This window comes from Carya illinoinensis, chromosome 2 (genome assembly GCF_018687715.1).
Source record: "Carya illinoinensis cultivar Pawnee chromosome 2, C.illinoinensisPawnee_v1, whole genome shotgun sequence".
NCBI classification, from domain to species: domain Eukaryota; kingdom Viridiplantae; phylum Streptophyta; class Magnoliopsida; order Fagales; family Juglandaceae; genus Carya; species Carya illinoinensis.
Window position 1 is genome coordinate 24199902 of NC_056753.1, and position 22067 is coordinate 24221968.

Here is a 22067-nt window from a genome sequence, read left to right on the forward strand (position 1 = left end):
ATTTATTACTGACAACAAATTTTATAGGGAAAAGCTCCCTTGTCGCTTGAGCAGTACCGCCTAAGTAGATAAAAAAATAATCTAATGATTAAAAAAGTGATTTTAAATGTATTAGTATATTTTTTTATTTAATAATTAAGAAAGTGATTAAAAAATATGAAAATAAAACTACTGGACAGTATGCCTAGGGATATGAATGAGGTAGCATAATAGCCGGACCCAATTTTATATGGACATAGTTAAATTTAACTTATTTTGTTTATATAGATGCCTTGAATCTTAATTCTTAAAATTCGAAAAAAAATTCTAGAAAGTGGAATTATACAAAAGTATAAAATTAGTTTCGTTTAAATGTTGAGATGAGTTAAGTTGAGTTGTGAATAGTAATTTCTTATAAATCAGATGAGTTTAATTTTTTTAGGTTGAAATGAGTTTAATTTTTTATGTTAAAGCATATGGAATATGTTGAGATGAGTTTAAATTTTTATAAAAATTTAAAAAAATAATAAATTATATCAATAATTAATTTAAAATAAATTGAGATATTTGAACGAAAAGTAACTTAAAACAGTCAGATTCTTTGTTTTTGATAGGCTTAGGCTGCATTTAGATGTTGAGCTGAATTAAGATAAATTGAATTTTTTTTTATTAATAATAATGAATTGAGATAGTAAAGTGATTTTTATGGAATTTATTTAAAATGAATTTAGATGCATTTGAATGCTAAGATGAATTTAGATTTATTTATAAAAAATTAAAAAAATTGTAGATCTCGCATATAAAAAAATATTGAGTTAAAAAAATTATAAATTTTACGTATAAAAAAAATTTAAACTGAATTAAATTTATTAATTTAAGAGTTATATATTTAAATATTAAATTTAATTTCGTTAATTTCAATGCTCTCCAATAAGAAGACGGGACCCCGGTTCTAGGAAAACTCTTGGAAAAAAGTCAGAGCATATAACGTAATTTTTATAGAAGTAGTCAAAAGACAATATATAATGTATTGAGAGCCAATTTTCTTGTCCAATAAGGCGGCAAAAGCCGCAATCCCTCTCTCTCTCTCTCTCTCTCTCTCTCATCTCTCTCTCTACAAAGATACCAAACGGTGGCTCTTTTCTGCCTCTGCCCCTATACCCCACTCTTTCCTGAAGCTTTGACGTCATATTTGCATCTTGCAAACCCAAATCCTCTGGAATACTTCTTAGGTTTCCGTTTCTCTCTTTTATTTGTTTCATTGTGAATTCAGGTCAGTTTTTTCGTTACAAAATTCTCTCTTTCAGCTATATATATAAAATTTGGTTGTAAGTATAACTATATATTAATCCATACATTAATAAACGTGACCGGTCAAAAATAAATTTTATTAAAAATAATATTAATTTAAATTTTAAATACAAAGAAATCAATGTTAATATACATATTAGTATATAATTTTACTTACACATAACTAAACTCATATATATATATATTAGTATACGTACGTTTGTTGGTTGGAAATTCAGGATTATATATGTATTGTCTGCGTATCTGTTTGTGAAGATATTCTGTTGTTGGGTTACAGACTGACCTGAAGACGGGGGGTTGTTTGGGAATGGAAGAGCCGGTGCAGCTGAAAGAAGCACTGATAAGCACTACGGCGGGGGCAATTTCTGGTGGCATACAAAGGATGGTTACGTCGCCACTTGACGTTATTAAGATCAGATTTCAGGTTCTGATTTTAGTTTCATATCTTTCGATTATGCCGCCAATGCATTATACAATACAATGTTGGAACTTGAGCCTTGCATTTAACGTATTGTCTTGGTTGCTTCTGAATTGTGCGCTTTTTTGGGAATCTCCCCCATCCCCCAACTTCCATTAGCATTGTATCAATAAAATTGCCAAATGTTTCTTCTCTTATAACTGTCGTTGGACCATAAGAGTTCAGATATGTTATAAGTCATGTACTTTTTATTTTATTTTAATATTATACTTTTATAAGTCGTGTACTTATCCTGCATGAATTGGCCAAGATCTTGATTGGCGGCAGGCAGGCTCAAACTCTTCGATCTACTACAGACTAAATTAGGTATGCATTGTCGATTGCTTACAAGTGCGAAAAAGTTGGCTTAACTTTCAGGGCAACATAGGGGAAGGGCCTTTAGTATCTCTTGGTGGGATGCTAAGAAATGTGTGCCTTGGAATACAAATGATCTGGCTGATCATGTCATGTATATCATTGTGTATGTGATTGTTGGCTGATGCATCTCTGTTTCTGTGGCTTTTTGTTTAGTAGAATTAATGTTTTTGGACATCTGCTGACAGGTTCAGCTTGAGCCCACATCTTCTTGGGCGATGTTTCCGAGCAATTGGTCTGGAACATCAAAATACACTGGAATGTTTCAAGCAACAAAGGCTATATTGAGGGAGGAAGGCTTAGCGGTATGATGGCTCCATTTTTTTTTTTTTTTTCCTGTTGGATGTTTTCTTCCATGAGTTTATGTTGGCAACACATTTAGTTGTAATTTCCTAGGTTGATTTCTGTCGTATGTTGGCTCTCTTATCATTGGAAATTGAGATATATTTAGGTCAACAGGAAATTCATAGGCTAAGGGTGCCGATGTGAGCTTCTGAGCAATGAAGCTACTCAATCTCCATGGTTTGCTCCTAGCCGACCAGGTTTATGGCAATTTTTTGTTGAACTGTAGGTTACAAACTCTCGTTAAGTTGTGGGAGTTTAATACAGGTTTTGTTGATTTAATACCTTTAAAGTGTTGGCATCCCTTTCTCTTCCAGAAACCATCAAAGTAGTTAACTCTGTGAAACAGTTAGCCTTATGAAGTAAAATGTTTTTTCACTCCTGAATTGATGGCTTACGTCACTACTCTTTCTGGATGCCTAGCTTACAATGTTTAGACTTGCAATACGTATGCATGCAGTTGGGCAATAAGAGTAAATCAAATCTTTTCTGTTAGTATAAAGCCTTCTAGTAGATGTTTGAAGACAATGCAGTGTACTCGATTCTGCTCTTCCCCCCCCCCCCCCCCCCCCCCCCCCCCCCCCCAGCTGTGTGGATGGATCAAGACACTCTAATACTGCATAGGCGTTGCTCTTGTATATGTCCCGTATACTTGGGCTTTTGCCTATTCTTTTGATCAATAAAATCTTGTTTACCGATCAAAAAAAAAAAATAAAAAATACTGCTTAAGAATTTTTTTTGGAACCTTTATTTTAAGGTCTGGGCTAAAGAATTTAACTTTTTTTCCCCAGCTTATCCGGTTAATTTCTTGCAACAGGGTTTTTGGCGTGGAAATGTCCCAGCTTTACTCATGGTTATGCCTTATAATGCCATCCAATTTACTGTGCAACACAAATTGAAAACATTTGCTGCTGGTTCTTCCAAGACGGGTAACTCTCAAAGTTTTGCTTCATTCTTCAGCAGTCTATAACTAGATCTTATTATTGTTACATATTAAAATAAATAGATGTTATTATTCACAAGTCAATTTTAGTTATTAAGATAAGAGGTTTAATATATGGCTATTTTGACTCAAACTAATGAACGCAATCTTGATTAATCTCTCAATCTTCTTGTTTGATTAAATTTTTATTAAATTGGAGCTCCAATATTTTTGCCCAAAACAATGCAATGTCAATCTGTTTGTTTTGTAACTTTCTCTTGGGCATGGTTGCCAAAGGGTCGTGTAATCCCATGGCATATGCTTAAGGCACTGAGTGCCATGTACTCATCAGTTCCAAATGCTTTTGCCCAACCCTATGTCAGGCCATTCCCTCCCCCTGGCACGCCATTGTCTATTTTCCTCCCTGGAAATATGACATTGGGAAAATGTAACTGTTTCTAATTGTATAGTACTGACCATCTAACTTTATTAAGTCTGTATTCATATTTAAACATATTAAAGGTTTAACCACTTTGTAGATAATCAAATCTTTAGCTTTCTGCTATTTCTCATACTCTTATTGGGCCTGGTTGTCTTTCTGTTATCATGCAGAGGATCACATTCGATTGAGTCCTTATCTATCATTTGTCAGTGGATCGCTAGCAGGGTGTGCTGCCACTGTTGGATCATATCCATTTGATCTTCTACGAACCATATTAGCTTCACAGGGTGAACCAAAGGTATGAATATTGAGGAGCGATTCTGTAATTCAGGCGTTGCTCTATAAATTGCACTCCATATGCTCTTCAATTGCAAAGTTACCATTTATTCTTGGATTGTGAAGTTATGTATACCATTTGACTTTCTATCTGATCATTCTTCTGAAGAAATGGCTTTACCATAAACAAAACTACTCTGCTGCACAGATTTGTAAAGCATAATAATAGGAAGAAAAAAAGAGCAAAATAAATGCCCTTTGTTTTTTTAATAGTTTTGAACTTGTATATTGATTGAGATCCCATATGATATCTCTTTGTAATGAATGTGATGCCATTACCTTTTAAGCTATTGTCTATAAACAGTGCTGGCAGATGAATTTATGAAAATATTACTATATATGACTACTTTGGAAATTATATTCATGCAGTATCCCCCACGTATGGTTGGATGCACATTGTGTCATTGTTGTATTTGGGACAAATTTATTCTCTTCTGAGGGCTAATACCATGATCTTCTTGAAGTTAATTACAGTTATAAATCTCAGAAAGAGGAGAAAAGAGAGGGCAAGGTGGTTTGTGGAAAACGCTTTTGTGCCTCGGTCTAAGAGAGGGAGAGGTGCCATATTTTCCTTTACTCACAAGTTGCTCTTTTGTCGGGTGGATATGACCTTTTGTGTGTGTTTTGGCAACTGAATTGAATTCACCTGGTGATTAGCAGCAAAAGCCTAGTATTGCCACCAAGTCTGTGTCGGGTATAGAATTTGGTGCCATGGGCCACACAGTCTAGGAGACGTTCAATAGTGTTGCTCAGGCTGGTTCAAGAGGCTCCTTTCTGAAAGGAGCCACTAAGAGAGAGCCCAAGCTGTGTAGACCTGACAGAATAACAGTACTTTGGGACTCTGTTTTAGTTCTTTAAGTAAGCTTGAGGCACCAGTGTGCTTTGATGAGTCCGCTCGTTAAGGTTCTCTTGTGCAAGCATATAGCATGAATTTTGGTCATAAACCATGCAGGTATGGGATAGTGGTACATAGTGCGAAGTTGAGTTCCTTCTTATAGCTTGCTTTCTGGGATTTGGTTTTTTGTACTAAGAATTGAATAGATAAGGCTGGCCTCAACTCAGATGAGATTGATGCAGTGGTTTTTCTGTGTAGAAGTTGTTCTCTAGGATATTTGCTCAGAGCCTCTCTTGCCTTCACTGAGGTATTTTTGTTCACTCAAAGCTTGGCAACTCAGTGTGGGTGTTCTTATTTTATCATGTTGCTCTCTCTCTCCCCCTCTCCCTCCATAGCCCCTACAAGGGGCTTGACTATGGAAGCGAGGAACTTCCATTTAAAACACAGACCTTTCATTATGTAGAAAGATGTAATCGTTCTAGCTCTTGGAAATGCCCATGGCTTCATATGCTCAGACAAACGATCACCACCTTTTGATGCTTGTTTTCTGCAAAATTGGTAACTTCTGAACAGGCCATTGAACTCATTTGTATGATACTGGCTTATTAATATGTGCTGACATTTAGGTGTATCCAAACATGAAGTCCGCTCTTGTTGATATAGTTAGAACTCGTGGCTTTCGAGGGTTATACGCTGGATTGTTGCCAACATTGGTGGAGATTGTTCCTTATGCTGGTCTGCACTTCAGCACCTATGATACATTTAAGCGATGGACTATGGTAAGATTGTAGTCCTCTTTTCAATTGAGAAACTCTTCACTCAAATATAGGCTTTTCAAATATAGGTGGAGGAACGAGAAGGGGGGGGGGGGGGGGGGGGGGGGGGGGAATTTTTATAATGCAATGGCAACAGTGTTCCTTGTTATAATATTTGAAATGATGATTTGTTGTTTACATATTGTTAGAGTGGAGGAATATGGTTCTCGATTTTGGGGGTTACATCCCCACATTTCTAAGACTTGTGTTTTTGTGCATTACACTTCTGAATGGCAGCTGTCGCAACTCCTGTATATTTCCAGTAAGAACATACAGAGATGTCTCTTATGCTAAATTTTTGTCTGCGTTTTTAAAATTAAATATAAGGGTATTGGTGATAATATGTTAAGCTAACACATTGAAATTTTTCTTTAACAAAGTATCCAAGTTAACAAGTTTACTATTTTTTCAACTAATGTGCATATGAAAAGAAAAACTTTGTAGACCTATCCTGCCGCAAGTCCCTTCTGGTATGATCTTATATGCTGAGACTTCGGTTGAAGCTTGGACTTTAATATTGTACCAAAGCCAATACCTTTCTATATAACATGGTTGATAAAGTATTGTACCAAAGCCAAGGATCTTTCTATATAGCATGAATGATATCTATGTGCTTATGTATTTATGTACACCCCCACCAAAAAAAGAGAGAGAAGAAAATAAACAAAAGATCCTAGTGCTGCATGTGATCCCTGCATTTAGATAATCTACCACAAGTAAACTGTACAACTTCAACTACGATCCGATGGTTTAGAGTTATGATTCTTTAATATGGCTGGCTTGGAGAGCCATCACATTTTAGGCATTTTTTTTACTTGATGCATTCTGCTTCATCCATTGTAGGTCTGGAACAGGAATAGAGTTTCTAACTCAAGCTTATTCGGTACAGAAGATGAACTTTCAAGCTTTCAGCAGTTCCTCTGTGGGTTGATGGCTGGGACTTGTGCCAAACTTGTCTGTCATCCACTTGATGTGGTCAAGAAAAGATTCCAGGCAGATCTCTAGCCTTCTTGAAATCTTTGTTCTAGCATATAGTTGGTAACTTAGTGGTTATACAAACTTTGGGATTCACAAATTCGTTTGACCACAGGGTAGAAAATTTAGATGATGAGACCTGTATTACACATGGATATTATATACAATGATGATCCGGTTTCCACATGTCCGTACCTATGCCCCTTTACACCTCCTTTTGAGAGGTCTGTCAGCTTCTTTTAATTTTTATTTTATTTCGTGGGGTAACTACTGTTAGGTTTTACCATGAAATTAACTACACGAACCATGAAATTGTTTCTGCAATCACCTGGATGAGATTGGTTTTATCATTCCTTCCAGACCAAAAGATTTTTTTCGATCTTCTGCGTCAACATTAATTGTTTAGGGAGATCCTTTTTTCACTGGATGTGCCCTTTCGTTCATTAACTTTGGCTTCATTTATTGCTTTTGGTTTATATTCCCATGTTAGTTTAGTTAAATTTAGTTCAATAATTCTTTCTAGCAATTGCAAAGGCGATTGGAAGGTAGAGTGACAAAAATTGAAAAAAGTACTGAAATTGTTTGGTTTGAGCTATTGCAGATCGAAGGACTACAAAGGCACCCAAGATATGGTACTCGAGTTGAGCATCATGCTTATAGAAATATGATTCATGCAGTTCGCCAAATCTTGCAGTTGGAGGGTTGGGCTGGTCTTTACAAGGGGATCGTCCCATCAACAGTCAAAGCTGCACCAGCCACTGCTATAACATTTGTGGCTTATGAGTACACTTCAGTCTGGTTGAAGTCCACTTTGACTTGACACTAACCAGATTTTCATCCCCTCTTCTCATTCTTTCTCCCATAGAAATATTGAAATCTACTTATAGAAGTCATAAATGGAAGAATTGTAATAATTCTCATTTGATTTATCATATCATCATAAGTCGTAAAAGTTTAGTAGTAGAGATGGCAGAAAATTGAGGCTAGAGCAAACAAGTTTAGATTTAGAAGCTTTATTTAAGACTCTTAATGCAGCTGTGCTTTAAAAGTCTCAATTTATTCTTGCAAGAGCCGTGCTACGCTCATGGACAACATATCAGGTATAAATCCACGCAAGAGCAAACGAATTTTACTATTTATGCACTGTTCATATTATACCAATCATTTTTCTTCTTGCAAATTCTCATGCTCGTAGAATGAGTTTGTATGCTCGAGAAGAGAGAGAGAGAGAGAGAAAAATAAAAAAAGGATAGTGCAGTGTGTATGGAGAAATGTAAAGTAGTAGCAGCAGACTCGACCCTGACATCTAGGTATGCTTCTTCGAGTCAACCCCATCGAAGTTACGTCATGAAGGAAATTTCAAGTTTGAGCTCGCAATCTTCATGTGTCTATTGAATTAAGGGAATAGATCGTATCATTTTCGTAGGTTGATGATGCAATTGGTGTTATGGCTGTTGGACTTGCTAAGAAATCTGTCTCTTCTCGAGTTTTACAAACAGTGTGTGCGCATTGTTACCTGGTTCTCTCTCTCTCTCTTAAAAAAAAAGAGCCCCATACCCATTTATCGGGTTTGATGCTCTTACACAGGAAAAATCTATGTAAGGTTGGTACAGGGAGAGAGAGAGAGAGAGAGAGAGAGAGAGAGAGAGAGAGGCAATGGCATCATAAGTACCAAGGGTTCTGACTGTCTTGCAAGAGTAAAACATGCCACCATTGCTCCGTAAGGATAAACATGTCCTCAAGTTTAACATAAAACCTTATAGATTAGAAATGCTACGGGTTCAATACGAATAAAAGCTTTGAATCAAGAATCTCCACTACAAGAATCATGAACGATGTCCAATCATCTCATGGAAAGAGTTAGGGAACTGTTTCCCCTACTGTCCACTACAAGTATTGTTTACGATGTTCAATCATATCAGCTGTCCCAAAGTTCATTAACCCAGCTTATGATGTCCTTCACCACCTCACGCTAGGAACTATCATACAAAATTTCCCAGAGATTGATTAAAAACTGAGCTGAAACTCTTATGATTTTGCTTTACATAATCAGGATCTCTTCTGGCAGATGAATTTTTTATGTAACTATCAAAATCATCACTTGTTAAACAGAATCCTGTTGTGCAAAAGAGGGAAAAAAACTTCTTCATATATTGTCTTTTTGTTTACTGCTGTCCTCTGGGGGTAGTGTTAGAAACTGCAAAATCCCTTCAACCTGCTTGACATCAACACGGAATTTTTCAGCAATCTGTTGGACATTCATAGGTCCCTCATGGTCGTCAGCTTTGCCTTGGTGCAAGAGGATTACGTGACGTAGCTGTGCCACATTCAGGCTTCCTGGAGGGACAGGCCTTTCCCCATACCCACCAGAATCCGGTTTTGTATTCCGCAGTTTTGGCATGGGTTTATTATACTTTTCCACCACAAATGCCTGTCATATTCAAAACAAATTAATCATCCAGAGCAATTACCAGTTCTAACTTCTGTAAGGCACTCAACTCTCTCTCACACATTTCAAATGAGTAGAGTCAAAGAGGACATGAACACAGAACATGCACAGACAGTTAAGAATGTCATACTGCAACTTAAAATTTAAACAATCAGAACTCTTTGGCACAAGCATCCTTCTATTCTATTGCAAGAGAACTCGCCATCTACATTGCTTACGTGGCAATATTTGATTTCTAAGATTCATATTTTAAAATTTCTCTTACAAATCAAATCATGCCATGTTAATGGTATGGAAGGTGTGTCCTCCGCACCGGTTTGCAAATAAAATTTTCTTGGCATAAATATCATTCTCCCAAAACAAGAGTAAAGGTGAAGTGTTTTAATATGTCACTTCAAATTTTAAGCACAAGATTCAGTCTAATAAAATAAGGAAATTTTCTATGACTAATGAAATAAGAGAATGAAACCATTATCCATTACAAGTAAACAATTTTTATGCAGACCTGAATATAGAGGAAGACTTTATCTAAAGACAAACACGCAATATGAAAATAACAACACCAGAATTTATAATTACTATATTAAAATTCCTAAAATTGCACCAACAAACTATTTATCAAAGTTCCCTGCAAACAAGCCATCTAATTCATTATATAAAAATGAAAGATATTTTGGGGAAGGGGGGCGGGGAGGAGGATTTTCCCTTAGAATCTGATAGCTGTAAAGCCTATATTTGAAAGGGAAGTCTAATCATTTGTGGATTATGGTTTTAAAATAAAAAGTTAAGTAAAGAACAGCAGCAGCTGGCTGTAACTCACCTCGCCCATCTCAAGTTTCCCTCCAGGCTTTGATGAAATTCTACCAACCATCTGACTTAGCATGGCATCATATTTTGGATCTCGCTCTTCAAGTACATTTTCAGCATTGATTTCTGGGGTAGCAGCTACAAATTAAGTGATACCATTAATCAGTGTATACTGAATTCAGCATTCTCGATCCTAATAATTAATGGTATAGAAGTCTATGAGTCATACACACATGCAATCATGCACATAAGAGATGAAGAAAAAAACATCATATGGTTAACACATCAATCTCCAAGTGCCCAAGAAATTTGAAACCTCTTCTACATTTCTAATGCGCTATCCATGAAACATATGAGTTTCCATTTAATAATAGAACGTCCAAATACAACAGTAAATTTCCTATACATGTGTGTGTTTAATTCACTTGTTTGTTAACGAATTAGAATCCATAAAATTAATGTAGCACAAAATTAACTTCTAATTGGAAAATGGCTGTATTTATATTAACAATGATAATTACATAACAGATAAGTGTGGACTTAACCAATGACACTAGCTTTAGTTGATCAAATAAAAGGAAAGGAAAAGAAATAGAAAAAAATTATATGGCTTCAAGCTTTTTCCCCTTAAATTTCCCAGCGTTTTCGTCAACCAATAAAGGCATTTTAGAAAAAATTTTACCTCAACTTTCGAAATTCAAAGCTCAATCCGAATACCGGAACCCAAATAGAAGAAGTAATAATTAGCTTATAGTAGTTGAACTTGAAAACTCCCAACAACCAAATTCATCTTCAAATTCAGAATTCCCTAAAATATGTGCGCACAAAACAAGGCGAGCATAAGCTCAAACTAACCAGAACCAAGAGCGCCTGGGTCGCCAGTCTTCGAGATGCTCAGTCCGTCAGTGGAACCCACTGCCGTTGGTCTCTGATCGATGACGTTCTTCGATTTCGAAGAAGTGGACGGCGTCCGATCGATACTCGAAGAAGATGCTTGGATTCTTCCAGATGCTCGACGCAATGCCTGACCCATTCTTTAACACGCGCGCGCGGAAAATGGCTTTTAGCTAAGCGCTAATCGACCGTGCGTAGCGTAGGTAGCCTTTCATACAAAGGAAACTCTGGAGACGCTGCGCTTGTACACCGAGGAAAGCCAAGTGGCTCGTTCTTTAATGGTCCACGTCTAGCTAGTAGCTCCTGCTCTCGCTTCCGTGACTTCTTTAGAGCATTCTGATTGGATTACCCATATCAAAAGTTAAAATTTAATTAAAATATTATTTTTTAATTTTTAACCAATTACTCAAAATTTGAATTCTATATTAGATTATTCATCACATTTTTTTATAATAATAAGATATTATTATTTAATTGTAACAATATTAATTTATATTTTTTAATAAACATTTTATTTTTATTTTCATAATCTCTAATAACCTCCGATAATCATATTTATTTTCATTTATACAACGTAACAATCTATAAAATTAGCATCTCTAGTTGATAGTATTTATAGATGAATAACAAAAAAAATAAAATAATAAAAAAGGAAATTTCACCATATTCCAGCACATCAACAATATTCCAGTTCACTAGATTTCAGGAATTTCTCTAGTTCACAATATTCCAATATTCCAGCACATTCACAATATTCCAGCATAGGCAGTAACCACATGATCACAAAATAAAACAACATATAGATGAATAACAATAGAAAATAGGAATTTCACCAACATATAATAGCCCAAAATGAATTACGGATTCTAACATATGCAGTCCCAATACCAGCATATAGTTTTTCCTACACAATTTTTCCAACAGCATATATGTAGTCCCAACAGAAGCATATAGTTTTTCCAACATTTGGCGGTCCCAACAACAACATATGCAGTCCCAATAGCAGCATCCCAACTCTACTTTTTCCTAGTCTAGATTTTGCTACAAAACCTACAGCAGCATATAGTTGCTGCCCACAACAGTAGTACCCATATATAAATCCCAAAATAACAAAAAATCACAAAATAACATTGGCTTAGTTGTTGGCCAGTCGCATGTATTTCAACCGCATGTGGTTGCTCAACTATTAAAACTAATTGTAAAGTGTTTAATTACAATATTAAGTGAATAACAACAATCCCAAAACATTACACTAGCAAATGGCTATACATCTTCAAAAGGTTGAGATGGAGATGGAGATGAAAATCGCTTCCGTGAATCCTAAAATATCTCTTTATGAAGATTCAAGAAATACTGTTACTGCATTGCATTCATATCAGCAAGATCTGATTTCATAATCTTTATATCAATCTTCATCTTCTCCATATCATTCTCCTTTTTCTTGGCTAGTAAATGAACCCTACTAGAATCTGCCTTTTTTTTATCACACGTCTTCTCTCCACCATACACATGGTTCTATCATTGCTCATGAGAGTTAAGGCGTCAACAAATCTAGCGTCTGGAGCTAATCCAACGTCCGAAGCTTCTCTAGCCTTCCTTTTCCTCTCCATTTCTTTCTCAACCTTTTTGCCTAGAAATATCTCATAAATGACCTCTACATTGTCATCTATCATGTTGTCTCCTAGTGAAGTCAACTTTGTAATACCTGGGCATTTTCCATGTGATTTTCTTCTTATTGACAACAACGACATATGTTGCTGTCATTTTAGTTGGTGTCTCAATAGACACCAGCAATGTTCCATGGCGTAAGTGGTATTCTCAATCTCTCTGTATATGATTTTGGTCCTTTTGATTTAAATATGTCAAGTAGTGAGAATGTGAGAAGAGAATGTCAGCGAGAAATTCCAGAATTGATGTAGTTAAAAATTGATACCTTGTCTTAATCTGTCACGTTACTTGGATGCAATGATTCTACTTGAACCACAATAGTACAAAATCTATTTATGCATTTTTGGATCACCAACCGTCGATTGGTCCATGACCCAATAGAATGATTTGGATTGCTAGATTTTTTATACTCAATGTAATAATTGCCAATTCTTTTCCACATTTGTGAAGATTTTTGTTCATCTCCTATATAGCATTCATGCTAATGTTGAACCAAGCTAACACAAAGAGATTTTCCTCCTCTATGGTGAAAGACAAATCTCATTAAGTTTTCTGACTTGGTGGCCTTTTTTTCACCTTCCAATTGTGTTACTTGGAGTACAACATTATCATGTCTGTTGGCTATTGAGGTGCTGGAGCACCTTGTTCACCACTTTGCAATAGAGTGGTGAAGAAGAGATCTTCATCAAATGTGGTATCCATTCTTGATTCAAGTATAATTGTACAAAATTAAATCTAGACTCATAATTTCAATATGCTCAATAAACAAAGTCTCACACTATAATTAAGCTGTTCTATAACTTGGATGCTATAAGCTGCAATGTGACATTTAAGGTGCAATGTGACAGTTTTTGTATGTAAGAGTGAGAACTGTTCTTAAGCCAATAAAACAGAACAAGGCAAAGTCTATAATCTTATGCTGGTTCATGCTGAAAGAAATAAAACAAAACAAGGCAAAGTTTATCTTTTTAACTTTTTCATCTAATCATTATCTAATTATTACAACTTTTACAAACTTCCAAACAAAACACAAAAAATAATTCAATTTTTTCAAATCTAAAAAACAAAATTATATCAAAAAATTATATTCCAACAATATTTTAACTTTATAATATTTTTATTCTAAATTTTTCTTTCTTATTTTCCAAAACCCAATACATTTAATTCAATCTATTTTACTATTATTCACAAACTATTTCATTAATATTCACAAATTTCTCATCTCATTTATGTAACCAAACAATGTAAAAAAAAAAAAAAAATTCTAATATAACTCTCCTGCTACATTAGTTAATACTTTAAAGAGGTTTTGTTTTACCTGGAATTAAAGGGAAAAAAATGGGCTCATCGGTCACTTCCAAATGTTATACTTAAGGTTCCATTAGATAACGAAGGTTGGCCTTACAGTTATAAATTAGAGATGGAGAGAAATCTAGATCTATTCACTTTAAATCTAGATCTAATTTATAACTCCAATTTTATCCTCTTCTTCATTACTATAAAAAGAAAGAATATACCAATTGAATTCAGCCTACATCATCATAGGCTGGCACCTTCAAAGAGTATTCTCATCCAGTTCTCTAAAGTATTATTTTCCTTAAATTATAGGGTTTACATTTGGTGTTTTCTTTAAATACATGCTCCATCTGGTTTCCTATTTTAGGGCTTAGTTTTGGAGATGCTATAGTTGCTCCCCATATGTGGAGAACTATTATACATCCACAATCATTTCTTTTGGTTTCATCTTGTGCCAGCATTGTGCTTCTCTTACCTCCTCACTATGACTGCCATTCATCACCCCATTCGGGAGAGAAATCTAGATCTATTCACTTTAAATCTAGATCTAATTTATAACTACAATTTTATCCTCTTCTTCATTACTATAAAAAGAAAGAATATACCAATTGAATTCAGCCTACATCATCATCGGTTGGCACCTTCTAAGAGTATTCTCATCCAGCTCTCTAAAGTATTATTTTCCTTAAATTATAGGGTTTACATTTGGTGTTTTCTTTAAATACATGCTCCATCTGGTTTCCTATTTTAGGGCTTAGTTTTGGAGATGCTATAGTTGCTCCCCATATGTGGAGAACTATTATACATCTACAATCATTTCTTTTGGTTTCATCTTGTGCCAGCATTGTGCTTCTCTTACCTCCTCACTATGATTGCCATTCATCACCCCATTCGGGAGAGAAATCTAGATCTATTCACTTTAAATCTAGATCTAATTTATAATTCCAATTTTATCCTCTTCTTCATTACTATAAAAAGAAAGAATATACCAATTGAATTCAGCCTACATCATCATCGGTTGGCACCTTCTAAGAGTATTCTCATCCAGTTTTTTAAAGTATTATTTTCCTTAAATTATAGGGTTTACATTTGGTGTTTTATTTAAATACATGCTCTATCTGGTTTCTTATTTTATGGCTTAGTTTTGGAGATGCTATAGTTGCTCCCCATATGATGTGAACCCCAATAGACTTGCTTTGAGACCCAACAACAATACTGGAAAAACAACCCCAAGAAAGCCAAACTCAGGTATATGGATGGAAAATCTAGACCCAATGAGAAGCCGTTCAAAGAACCTAGATTATATCAAAATCTAGACCCATTGAAGAACCCATCTCAAGAACCTAGATTACAAAGGAAGAACGCCACAAAGGTTTTGATTTACCCTTGATAAGTTCAGAAGTTCAAGAAGAACAAGAGGAGGTCACTCAACTCTCAATCACAATTCCATATGGTCTGCCTCTCAAATGAGGTTACAATTGGTTTAAATAGACAATCCTCAAAAACCCTAAGTAAACAATGTCTCGGGTACTGTAGCGTGAATAGTGCCATACGCCGCGCTACAGTAACTTCTGAAACCCTAGTAAGACATAAAATTATAACTTTCCAAATAAACCCTTGGCCAAAATACAAGGCCTTCCCCAAACCCTAGTTCATTAGAAATAAGACGTGTGGGCTGAACATCCCCAAGCCCAATTATTCTTGATTAATTCATTTGACTAATAAAATAAGCCATTTTAATGAAATCAATAAGTCCATGGCATTCAATAATAATAAGCCCAAGTCGTGTCTTCCATAGCTTGGATCAAGTGGATCAAAACTGGTTCTCCTTCTTTCAAGCCCATCATGAGTGTTGGGCTCTTGCTAGCTTGATCCCAATTGGATTGTACCAATTCTTGTATTGCTCCCTTGATCTTCGTGGCTCTTAATCTTATAATTGATCCTTAAGACTTGGTCCGCCTTGGGGCCCATCATTCCCCCTCTCTTCAAAAGGATTCGACCTCGAATCTCCACCTGGATCATAAGGAAAAAAATCAGTAACATTGAAAATAGCAAACACATGATACTTACCTGGAAGATCCACTAAATATGAAGTATCATTAACTTTATCAAGAATTTGGAAATGTCCATCCAAGCTACTTCTGTCATCAACAGGTAAATGCATTAAATCAAAAGAAATAAATGGATTAAAACCATAAATAATTTCAAAAGGACAATATGAAGTAGCAGTATGCATGATCCTATTATATGCAAACTCTATAAATGACAAATGATACTTTCGCAAACGTTCATGTAACAATTCAATAATTGGAAAATGATACTCCCACAAACGGTCATGTAACAATTCAATAAATGGAAAATGATACTCCCACAAACGTTCATGAAACACATCTAAAGTCTTCCTTACACCAAAATGACTATTCCAATTATATGCGATCTCAATGAATGGCAAACCATACTCCCAAAAGTTTTCATGTAATACACGTAAACTCTTCTTTACACCAAAGTGACCACTCCAACTATATGCAAACTCAATGAATGGCAAGTAGTACTCCCAACAATGGTCATGCAATACGTCTAAAGTCCTCTTTATATCAAAATGTCTCAACAGACCACATCCATGCACAAGCAACTCACGCATAAGACTAGTAGGCACACAAAGTCTTTTCTCTCTAAACAAGTACCAATCTAGTCTATATAAATGAGAAAACGATGCTTGCTCACGTACTTCATACACACTAGCCAAGCCATCATCATTAACAAACAAGTTCTTAACATATTGAAATCTCAATAACTTTGCATCCAAAATGAAGACAATGACATACCTTCTTGATAATGCTTCAAATACAAGATTTTTCTTACCATATGTGTACTGAATTACATGAGGAAAGATCTCAATGAATTGAACCCACTTAGCATGCATTCTATCAAACTTAACTTGTCCCTTCAAGTGCATCAAGGACTTGTGCTCTTCAAATAAAGGTCGGTTAGGGATTGTCACACCTGGCACAAGATCAATGTATTGCTCTATCTCTCTAATAGGTGGCAATCCACTAAACACACCGCTAGGAATCATGACCTCATATCCCTGCAACAAAGAGATAACAACACTAGGCAAAGATTTGTTAAGTCTGTTAGTATTAAAATTTGGCTTAGCATAAAAACTCACTTCTCTCTTTGTTTTTCTCTCACTTTCTTCGCTCTCATCTTTCTTTTCACTCTCTTTTTTTCTTGTAGTTTTAACATCACCCTCATTTCTTTCACTCTCTTTTTCCTCTACACTCTCATTTCTTTCAATCCCTTTTTCAACATCTTTTTTTGAACTCTCAGCCTCACAATTGTTTTTCAACTCATTCTCTCTTTTTCTTGAGGTTTCACTATTTCTTTCTTCCCCAACCTCACTTTTACTCTTTCTTTTTTGATCAACCTCACTTTTCAACTTGAGTTGGTCCTCATGGACCTGTGTTGGAGTTAAAGGAGCAAGTTTGATTGTTTTTCCATCATTTTCAAAACTGTACATGTTCCTAAACCCATCATGGATCACTCTCCTATCACACTGCCACGGCCTCCCCAACAAAATATGGCCAGCATGCATAGGCACTACATCACAAAGCACCTCATCCTTGTACTTCCCAATTGAAAAAGAAACTAGCACTTGCTTATTTACCCTAACCTCCCCACAATCATTCAACCACTGCAACTTGTATGGTCTAGGGTGTTTCAAGGTAGGTAAATTCAATTTCTCAACTAAAGTAGTGCTAGCAACATTAGTACAACTTCCCCCATCAATTATCATACTACATACCTTGTTGTTGATGTGGCATCTAGTATGAAAAATGTTCTCTCTTTGTTGCTCTATATCATCCATCTTAAATTCTGTATTGGGAGCACGCCTAACAACAAGAGACTCACCATACTCTTCATTCTTATCGTACCTATTCTCAATACTAGGCTCATGTCTCCTCCTATCTTTCCCACTTTGTAGATTTCTAATCACTGCACCTTGTTGATCCATCCTATCCCTTACTTCTCCCAACACCATGTTCAACCGCTCAAATTGTTGTTGCATGGCTTGCAGCACAAATGAATTATTTGACATCCATTTTGGTTATGAGTCACTTTAATGAGTCATTGTATGTGCTGCACAAAATAGAATGTTAGTGGAAAAAGACATCACGCTCTCTATCTTACGTGTTTACACTCAAATAATGGCACTCCACTCGTGTTTCACACTTAATTGGCTTTTTTTTTTCTGATAATGATCTCACACTCTCTTGCCTTTTACCTCAAGAGTTTTCCCACTCAAGTTCTTTCAGAACTAATTGAACTAAATCAAGACAATACAACCTTGTCTTATTCCAACTAGTAATTAGGTCCAAGAAACAAGAACAAGAGAAAACACTGAAAGAATAAAATGACACAAGACTCAAGGAAATGCTACAAGGGAAAGAGTACTCACAAGACAATATACCAACTATAATGATATATGCAGCCCCTCTGATTATAAAAAATTCAGATTCCTAAACTTTTTTTTTTTTTCGAATTTTTTTTTTCTTTTCCTTTCCTTTCTTTTCTTTTCTTTTCTATTCTTTTCTTTTCCTTTCTTTTTCTTTTCTTTTCTTTTCTCACCGATTCAATCACAAACAGCAATATTCAATTGTAACAATCAAACAATTGAATTCAAACACATAAAAATTGACAAGGAAACAGAAGAGAATCAATGAAACAACACTCAAAGGAATTGACAAACTTAAAGATGCAAGAAACTCCAGAAATTTCCAACCTCTATATGGTGTAAATTTTGGCAGCCCTCAAACAAGCAACTTAGCCAACCAATGTTGATAAACATGAAACCAAAATGATAGAGTAATCTGCCAGCCCTAGGAAAAACGAATTTCTGCACTTTTTTTTTTTTTTTTTTTTACAACCCTAGAACAATGAAACCCAAGAATTAAAGATGCAATAGATAAAAGATAGAATTACACCTGATTGGAAACCTTGCTCTGATTACCAAATGATGTGAACCCCAATAGACTTGCTTTGAGACCCAACAACAATACTGGAAAAACAACCCCAAGAAAGCCAAACTCAGGTATATGGATGGAAAATCTAGACCCAATGAGAAGCCGTTCAAAGAACCTAGATTATATCAAAATCTAGACCCATTGAAGAACCCATCTCAAGAACCTAGATTACAAAGGAAGAACGCCACAAAGGTTTTGATTTACCCTTGATAAGTTCAGAAGTTCAAGAAGAACAAGAGGAGGTCACTCAACTCTCAATCACAATTCCATATGGTCTGCCTCTCAAATGAGGTTACAATTGGTTTAAATAGACAATCCTCAAAAACCCTAAGTAAACAATGTCTCGGGTACTGTAGCGTGAATAGTGCCATACGCCGCGCTACAGTAACTTCTGAAACCCTAGTAAGACATAAAATTATAACTTTCCAAATAAACCCTTGGCCAAAATACAAGGCCTTCCCCAAACCCTAGTTCATTAGAAATAAGACATGTGGGCTGAACATCCCCCAAGCCCAATTATTCTTGATTAATTCATTTGACTAATAAAATAAGCCATTTTAATGAAATCAATAAGTCCATGGCATTCAATAATAATAAGCCCAAGTCGTGTCTTCCATAGCTTGGATCAAGTGGATCAAAACTGGTTCTCCTTCTTTCAAGCCCATCATGAGTGTTGGGCTCTTGCTAGCTTGATCCCAATTGGATTGTACCAATTCTTGTATTGCTCCCTTGATCTTCGTGGCTCTTAATCTTGTAATTGATCCTTAAGACTTGGTCCGCCTTGGGGCCCATCACCATATGTGGAGAACTATTATACATCCACAATCATTTCTTTTGGTTTCATCTTGTGCCAGCATTGTGCTTCTCTTACCTCCTCACTATGACTGCCATTCATCACCCCATTTGGCAGCCCCTCCCATCATTGTCTTTGGAAAGACCCATGCGCACACGCTCTCACGCGCGCGCGTGCGCACACACACACATTCTCTCTCTCTCTCTCTCTCTCTCTCTCTCTCTCTCTCTCTCTCTCTCTCTCTCTCTCTCTCTCTCTCTCTCTCTCTCTCAACGGGATGCTATGTGCCGATTCTTCTTCTTCCTAGCATACACCCATATTGCTTTATTGTTTACATCCATCGATGTCGTGCTTTACTATGTGATTTAACACTGTGATTAAACTCGATGCTGAATCTTGCTTTACTCAATTTTCTTGGGTCTGAATTACACATTTCTTGGCTTGTGATTTATGAATTTGGATGTTCTGCTAGTCGAACCTCTCTATTTAGCAAAACTGGGGCTCTGATTCACGATGTTGATCTCTCAAGATCTGTTTAGGGTTTGCCATTCGGGTTTGTGATTTTGCATTTGTGTTTATGATTTTGCAGGTTATGAATTTGCTGATTCTTCATGATTCTACTACTCTAGGGTTTTAATTTGATTTCACATTGATGCATTCATTATCTTTGTTGAGAATTATTTTTCATACTTTCATTTTCACTTGAAATACTTCGTATTTGGGTATGTGAGTTTGCATTTGTACTTGTGAGTTTGCATGCTATGATTTTGCATTTGTCTTTGTGATTCTGGTAATGTAAATAGATGATGATAGGCATTGGACAGTTAATTGCATTCAATTCTATCCATTTCAATCATAACCAATAGCGGATGATGTCACAATGGTTTGGGAGTACTTTGACACCGTTTAGACATTAACCTTGATTGATTGGAAAGCTAATACAATGTTATAGAACTATCCTGTAAGTAACTCTTGCAAATGAATCATTAGACTTACCTTGAACACCTAGACTTACCTCATCGTAATCAATAGCACAGCAAGTATCACAAGAGTAAGTCCACTTTCCATTGGATATCATTGGCTACTGTTATGTAATTGGTGCTGTTGATTTGTTGTCTGGTGTTACAATTAGATTATCACATGTAGCTGTTGTTTTTTCTGACTAACAAAACTCTCAATCGCGCTAATATTTTGTAATGATTGCAATAAGATATAACCATCAGCAGGCTAAGTATGGCAATTGTTATCGTCGTATAAATGATAAAAAAATATTACTGTTAGAAGAAAAAAATATTACCGCAGAGAAATGATAAAAAATGTTAACGGTGAAAAAAAGATAAAAAATATTACTGTTAGAAAATAGATAAAAAAATGTAATTGTCATCACATGGAGAAGATGTGTTACCGTTGGAGAAAGGGAAAAAATATTACTGTTATATAAAAGGACAAAAATTGTTACAGTTAGATAAATGCAAATAAAATATTACTGTTATATATGTGGACAAAACCATATTAAAAAGAGCAATACTACATACAGTCGTGGAATTATAAATGTCGCGCAATCACTTTGGAAAAGAGTGGAGTACACGATTAAAAAGTTAATTTTTTTTTTTATGTAGGTCCCATATTAATTCATTTTTTTCAAAGCGACTGCACGCCGCTTGCACAACCACGACTGTAAATATCATTTCTCTATTAAAAAATACCACTGCGTTGGAAAATTAATGCACATGTTAAAAAAAATTATTATTTTTAATACCAATAATAGTTTGAAAACTATTATTGGTTTCCAAGATAAAATTTGTATAAGTATTTACAAAATTAGTATAATGTGATATTTGAAAACAAAAGAAAAAGACAAGAGTTAGTAATTAAAAATGGAAATGGAAGTGAGAGAAAAAATTAACAAAGAAAGAATAGAAGAATATTATTTTAATAGAATAAAGAAATGATAGGAAATGAGATATACGAGATTTTTAAAAAATGAATAAAATTTAAGAAAATATTTAGGAAGTATGATTTTTAACTAAAATTTAGGAAAAATTTTAGAAAATCGAATGGAAATGCTCTAACTTTTGGTGCGCCCTGTAGCTCTAGAAGTACAACAGATTAGTTAGTAAAATGATAAAAGGAAAAATCTTCTTACAAGTACATTTCGTGCATCGATATTGATATATAAAGTATATATTTAACAAAGCGATATGAATTGAATAAGAAAATAATTTTCTTGAGATAGGATATTTTCTTCTTCTTTCAATTTTTTTTTATATTTTTTTAAATAAAAAAAAATTTTCAGTACGTGAATTGGTGCACGAAGTGTAATTGTACCTAACAAAACTCGATCGGG

At 35.2% G+C, this 22067-nt stretch overlaps 2 protein-coding genes across 6 annotated transcripts; one reads left to right on the top strand and one right to left on the bottom strand.

Annotated features, from left to right (window-relative positions):
• The first annotated feature begins 1017 nt into the window (after window positions 1-1017).
• Window positions 1018-7926, top strand: LOC122300436 (mitochondrial thiamine diphosphate carrier 2-like). Of its 5 annotated transcripts, none has more exons than XM_043111093.1 (8): window positions 1018-1211; window positions 1568-1714; window positions 2311-2427; window positions 3282-3393; window positions 3999-4126; window positions 5626-5778; window positions 6658-6807; window positions 7391-7926. In XM_043111093.1, the coding sequence occupies exons 2-8, from the start codon at window positions 1598-1600 to the stop codon at window positions 7607-7609; spliced, it is 996 nt and encodes a 331-aa protein (XP_042967027.1). In that variant the 5' UTR covers window positions 1018-1211; window positions 1568-1597; the 3' UTR covers window positions 7610-7926. The 5 variants fall into 5 exon arrangements, with proteins under 5 accessions (XP_042967027.1, XP_042967026.1, XP_042967028.1 ...); XM_043111092.1 differs by having other exon boundaries at window positions 1019-1252; XM_043111094.1 differs by lacking the exon at window positions 1018-1211 and adding an exon at window positions 2019-2074 and having other exon boundaries at window positions 1573-1714.
• Window positions 7927-8532: 606 nt separating this feature from the next.
• LOC122300438 lies at window positions 8533-11227 on the bottom strand. Its single transcript, XM_043111097.1, has 3 exons — window positions 10901-11227; window positions 10059-10183; window positions 8533-9220 (listed from the first exon to the last, which is right to left on the bottom strand). Exons 1-3 carry the CDS (start codon window positions 11076-11078, stop codon window positions 8936-8938), a joined length of 588 nt encoding a protein of 195 aa, XP_042967031.1. The 5' UTR covers window positions 11079-11227; the 3' UTR covers window positions 8533-8935.
• Window positions 11228-22067: the final 10840 nt, after the last annotated feature.

Coding starts and splice junctions, on each gene's coding strand:
- LOC122300436 (XM_043111093.1), top strand. CDS start 1,598: ATGGAAGAGCCGGTGCAGCTGAAAGAAGCACTGATAAGCACTACGGCG. Junction 1,715..2,310: donor TTATTAAGATCAGATTTCAG/GTTCTGATTTTA, acceptor ATCTGCTGACAG/GTTCAGCTTGAGCCCACATC. Junction 4,127..5,625: donor CTTCACAGGGTGAACCAAAG/GTATGAATATTG, acceptor GCTGACATTTAG/GTGTATCCAAACATGAAGTC.
- LOC122300438 (XM_043111097.1), bottom strand. CDS start 11,078: ATGGGTCAGGCATTGCGTCGAGCATCTGGAAGAATCCAAGCATCTTCT. Junction 10,184..10,900: donor CCCAGGCGCTCTTGGTTCTG/GTTAGTTTGAGC, acceptor CTTAATTTGTAG/CTGCTACCCCAGAAATCAAT. Junction 9,221..10,058: donor GGAAACTTGAGATGGGCGAG/GTGAGTTACAGC, acceptor TGAATATGACAG/GCATTTGTGGTGGAAAAGTA.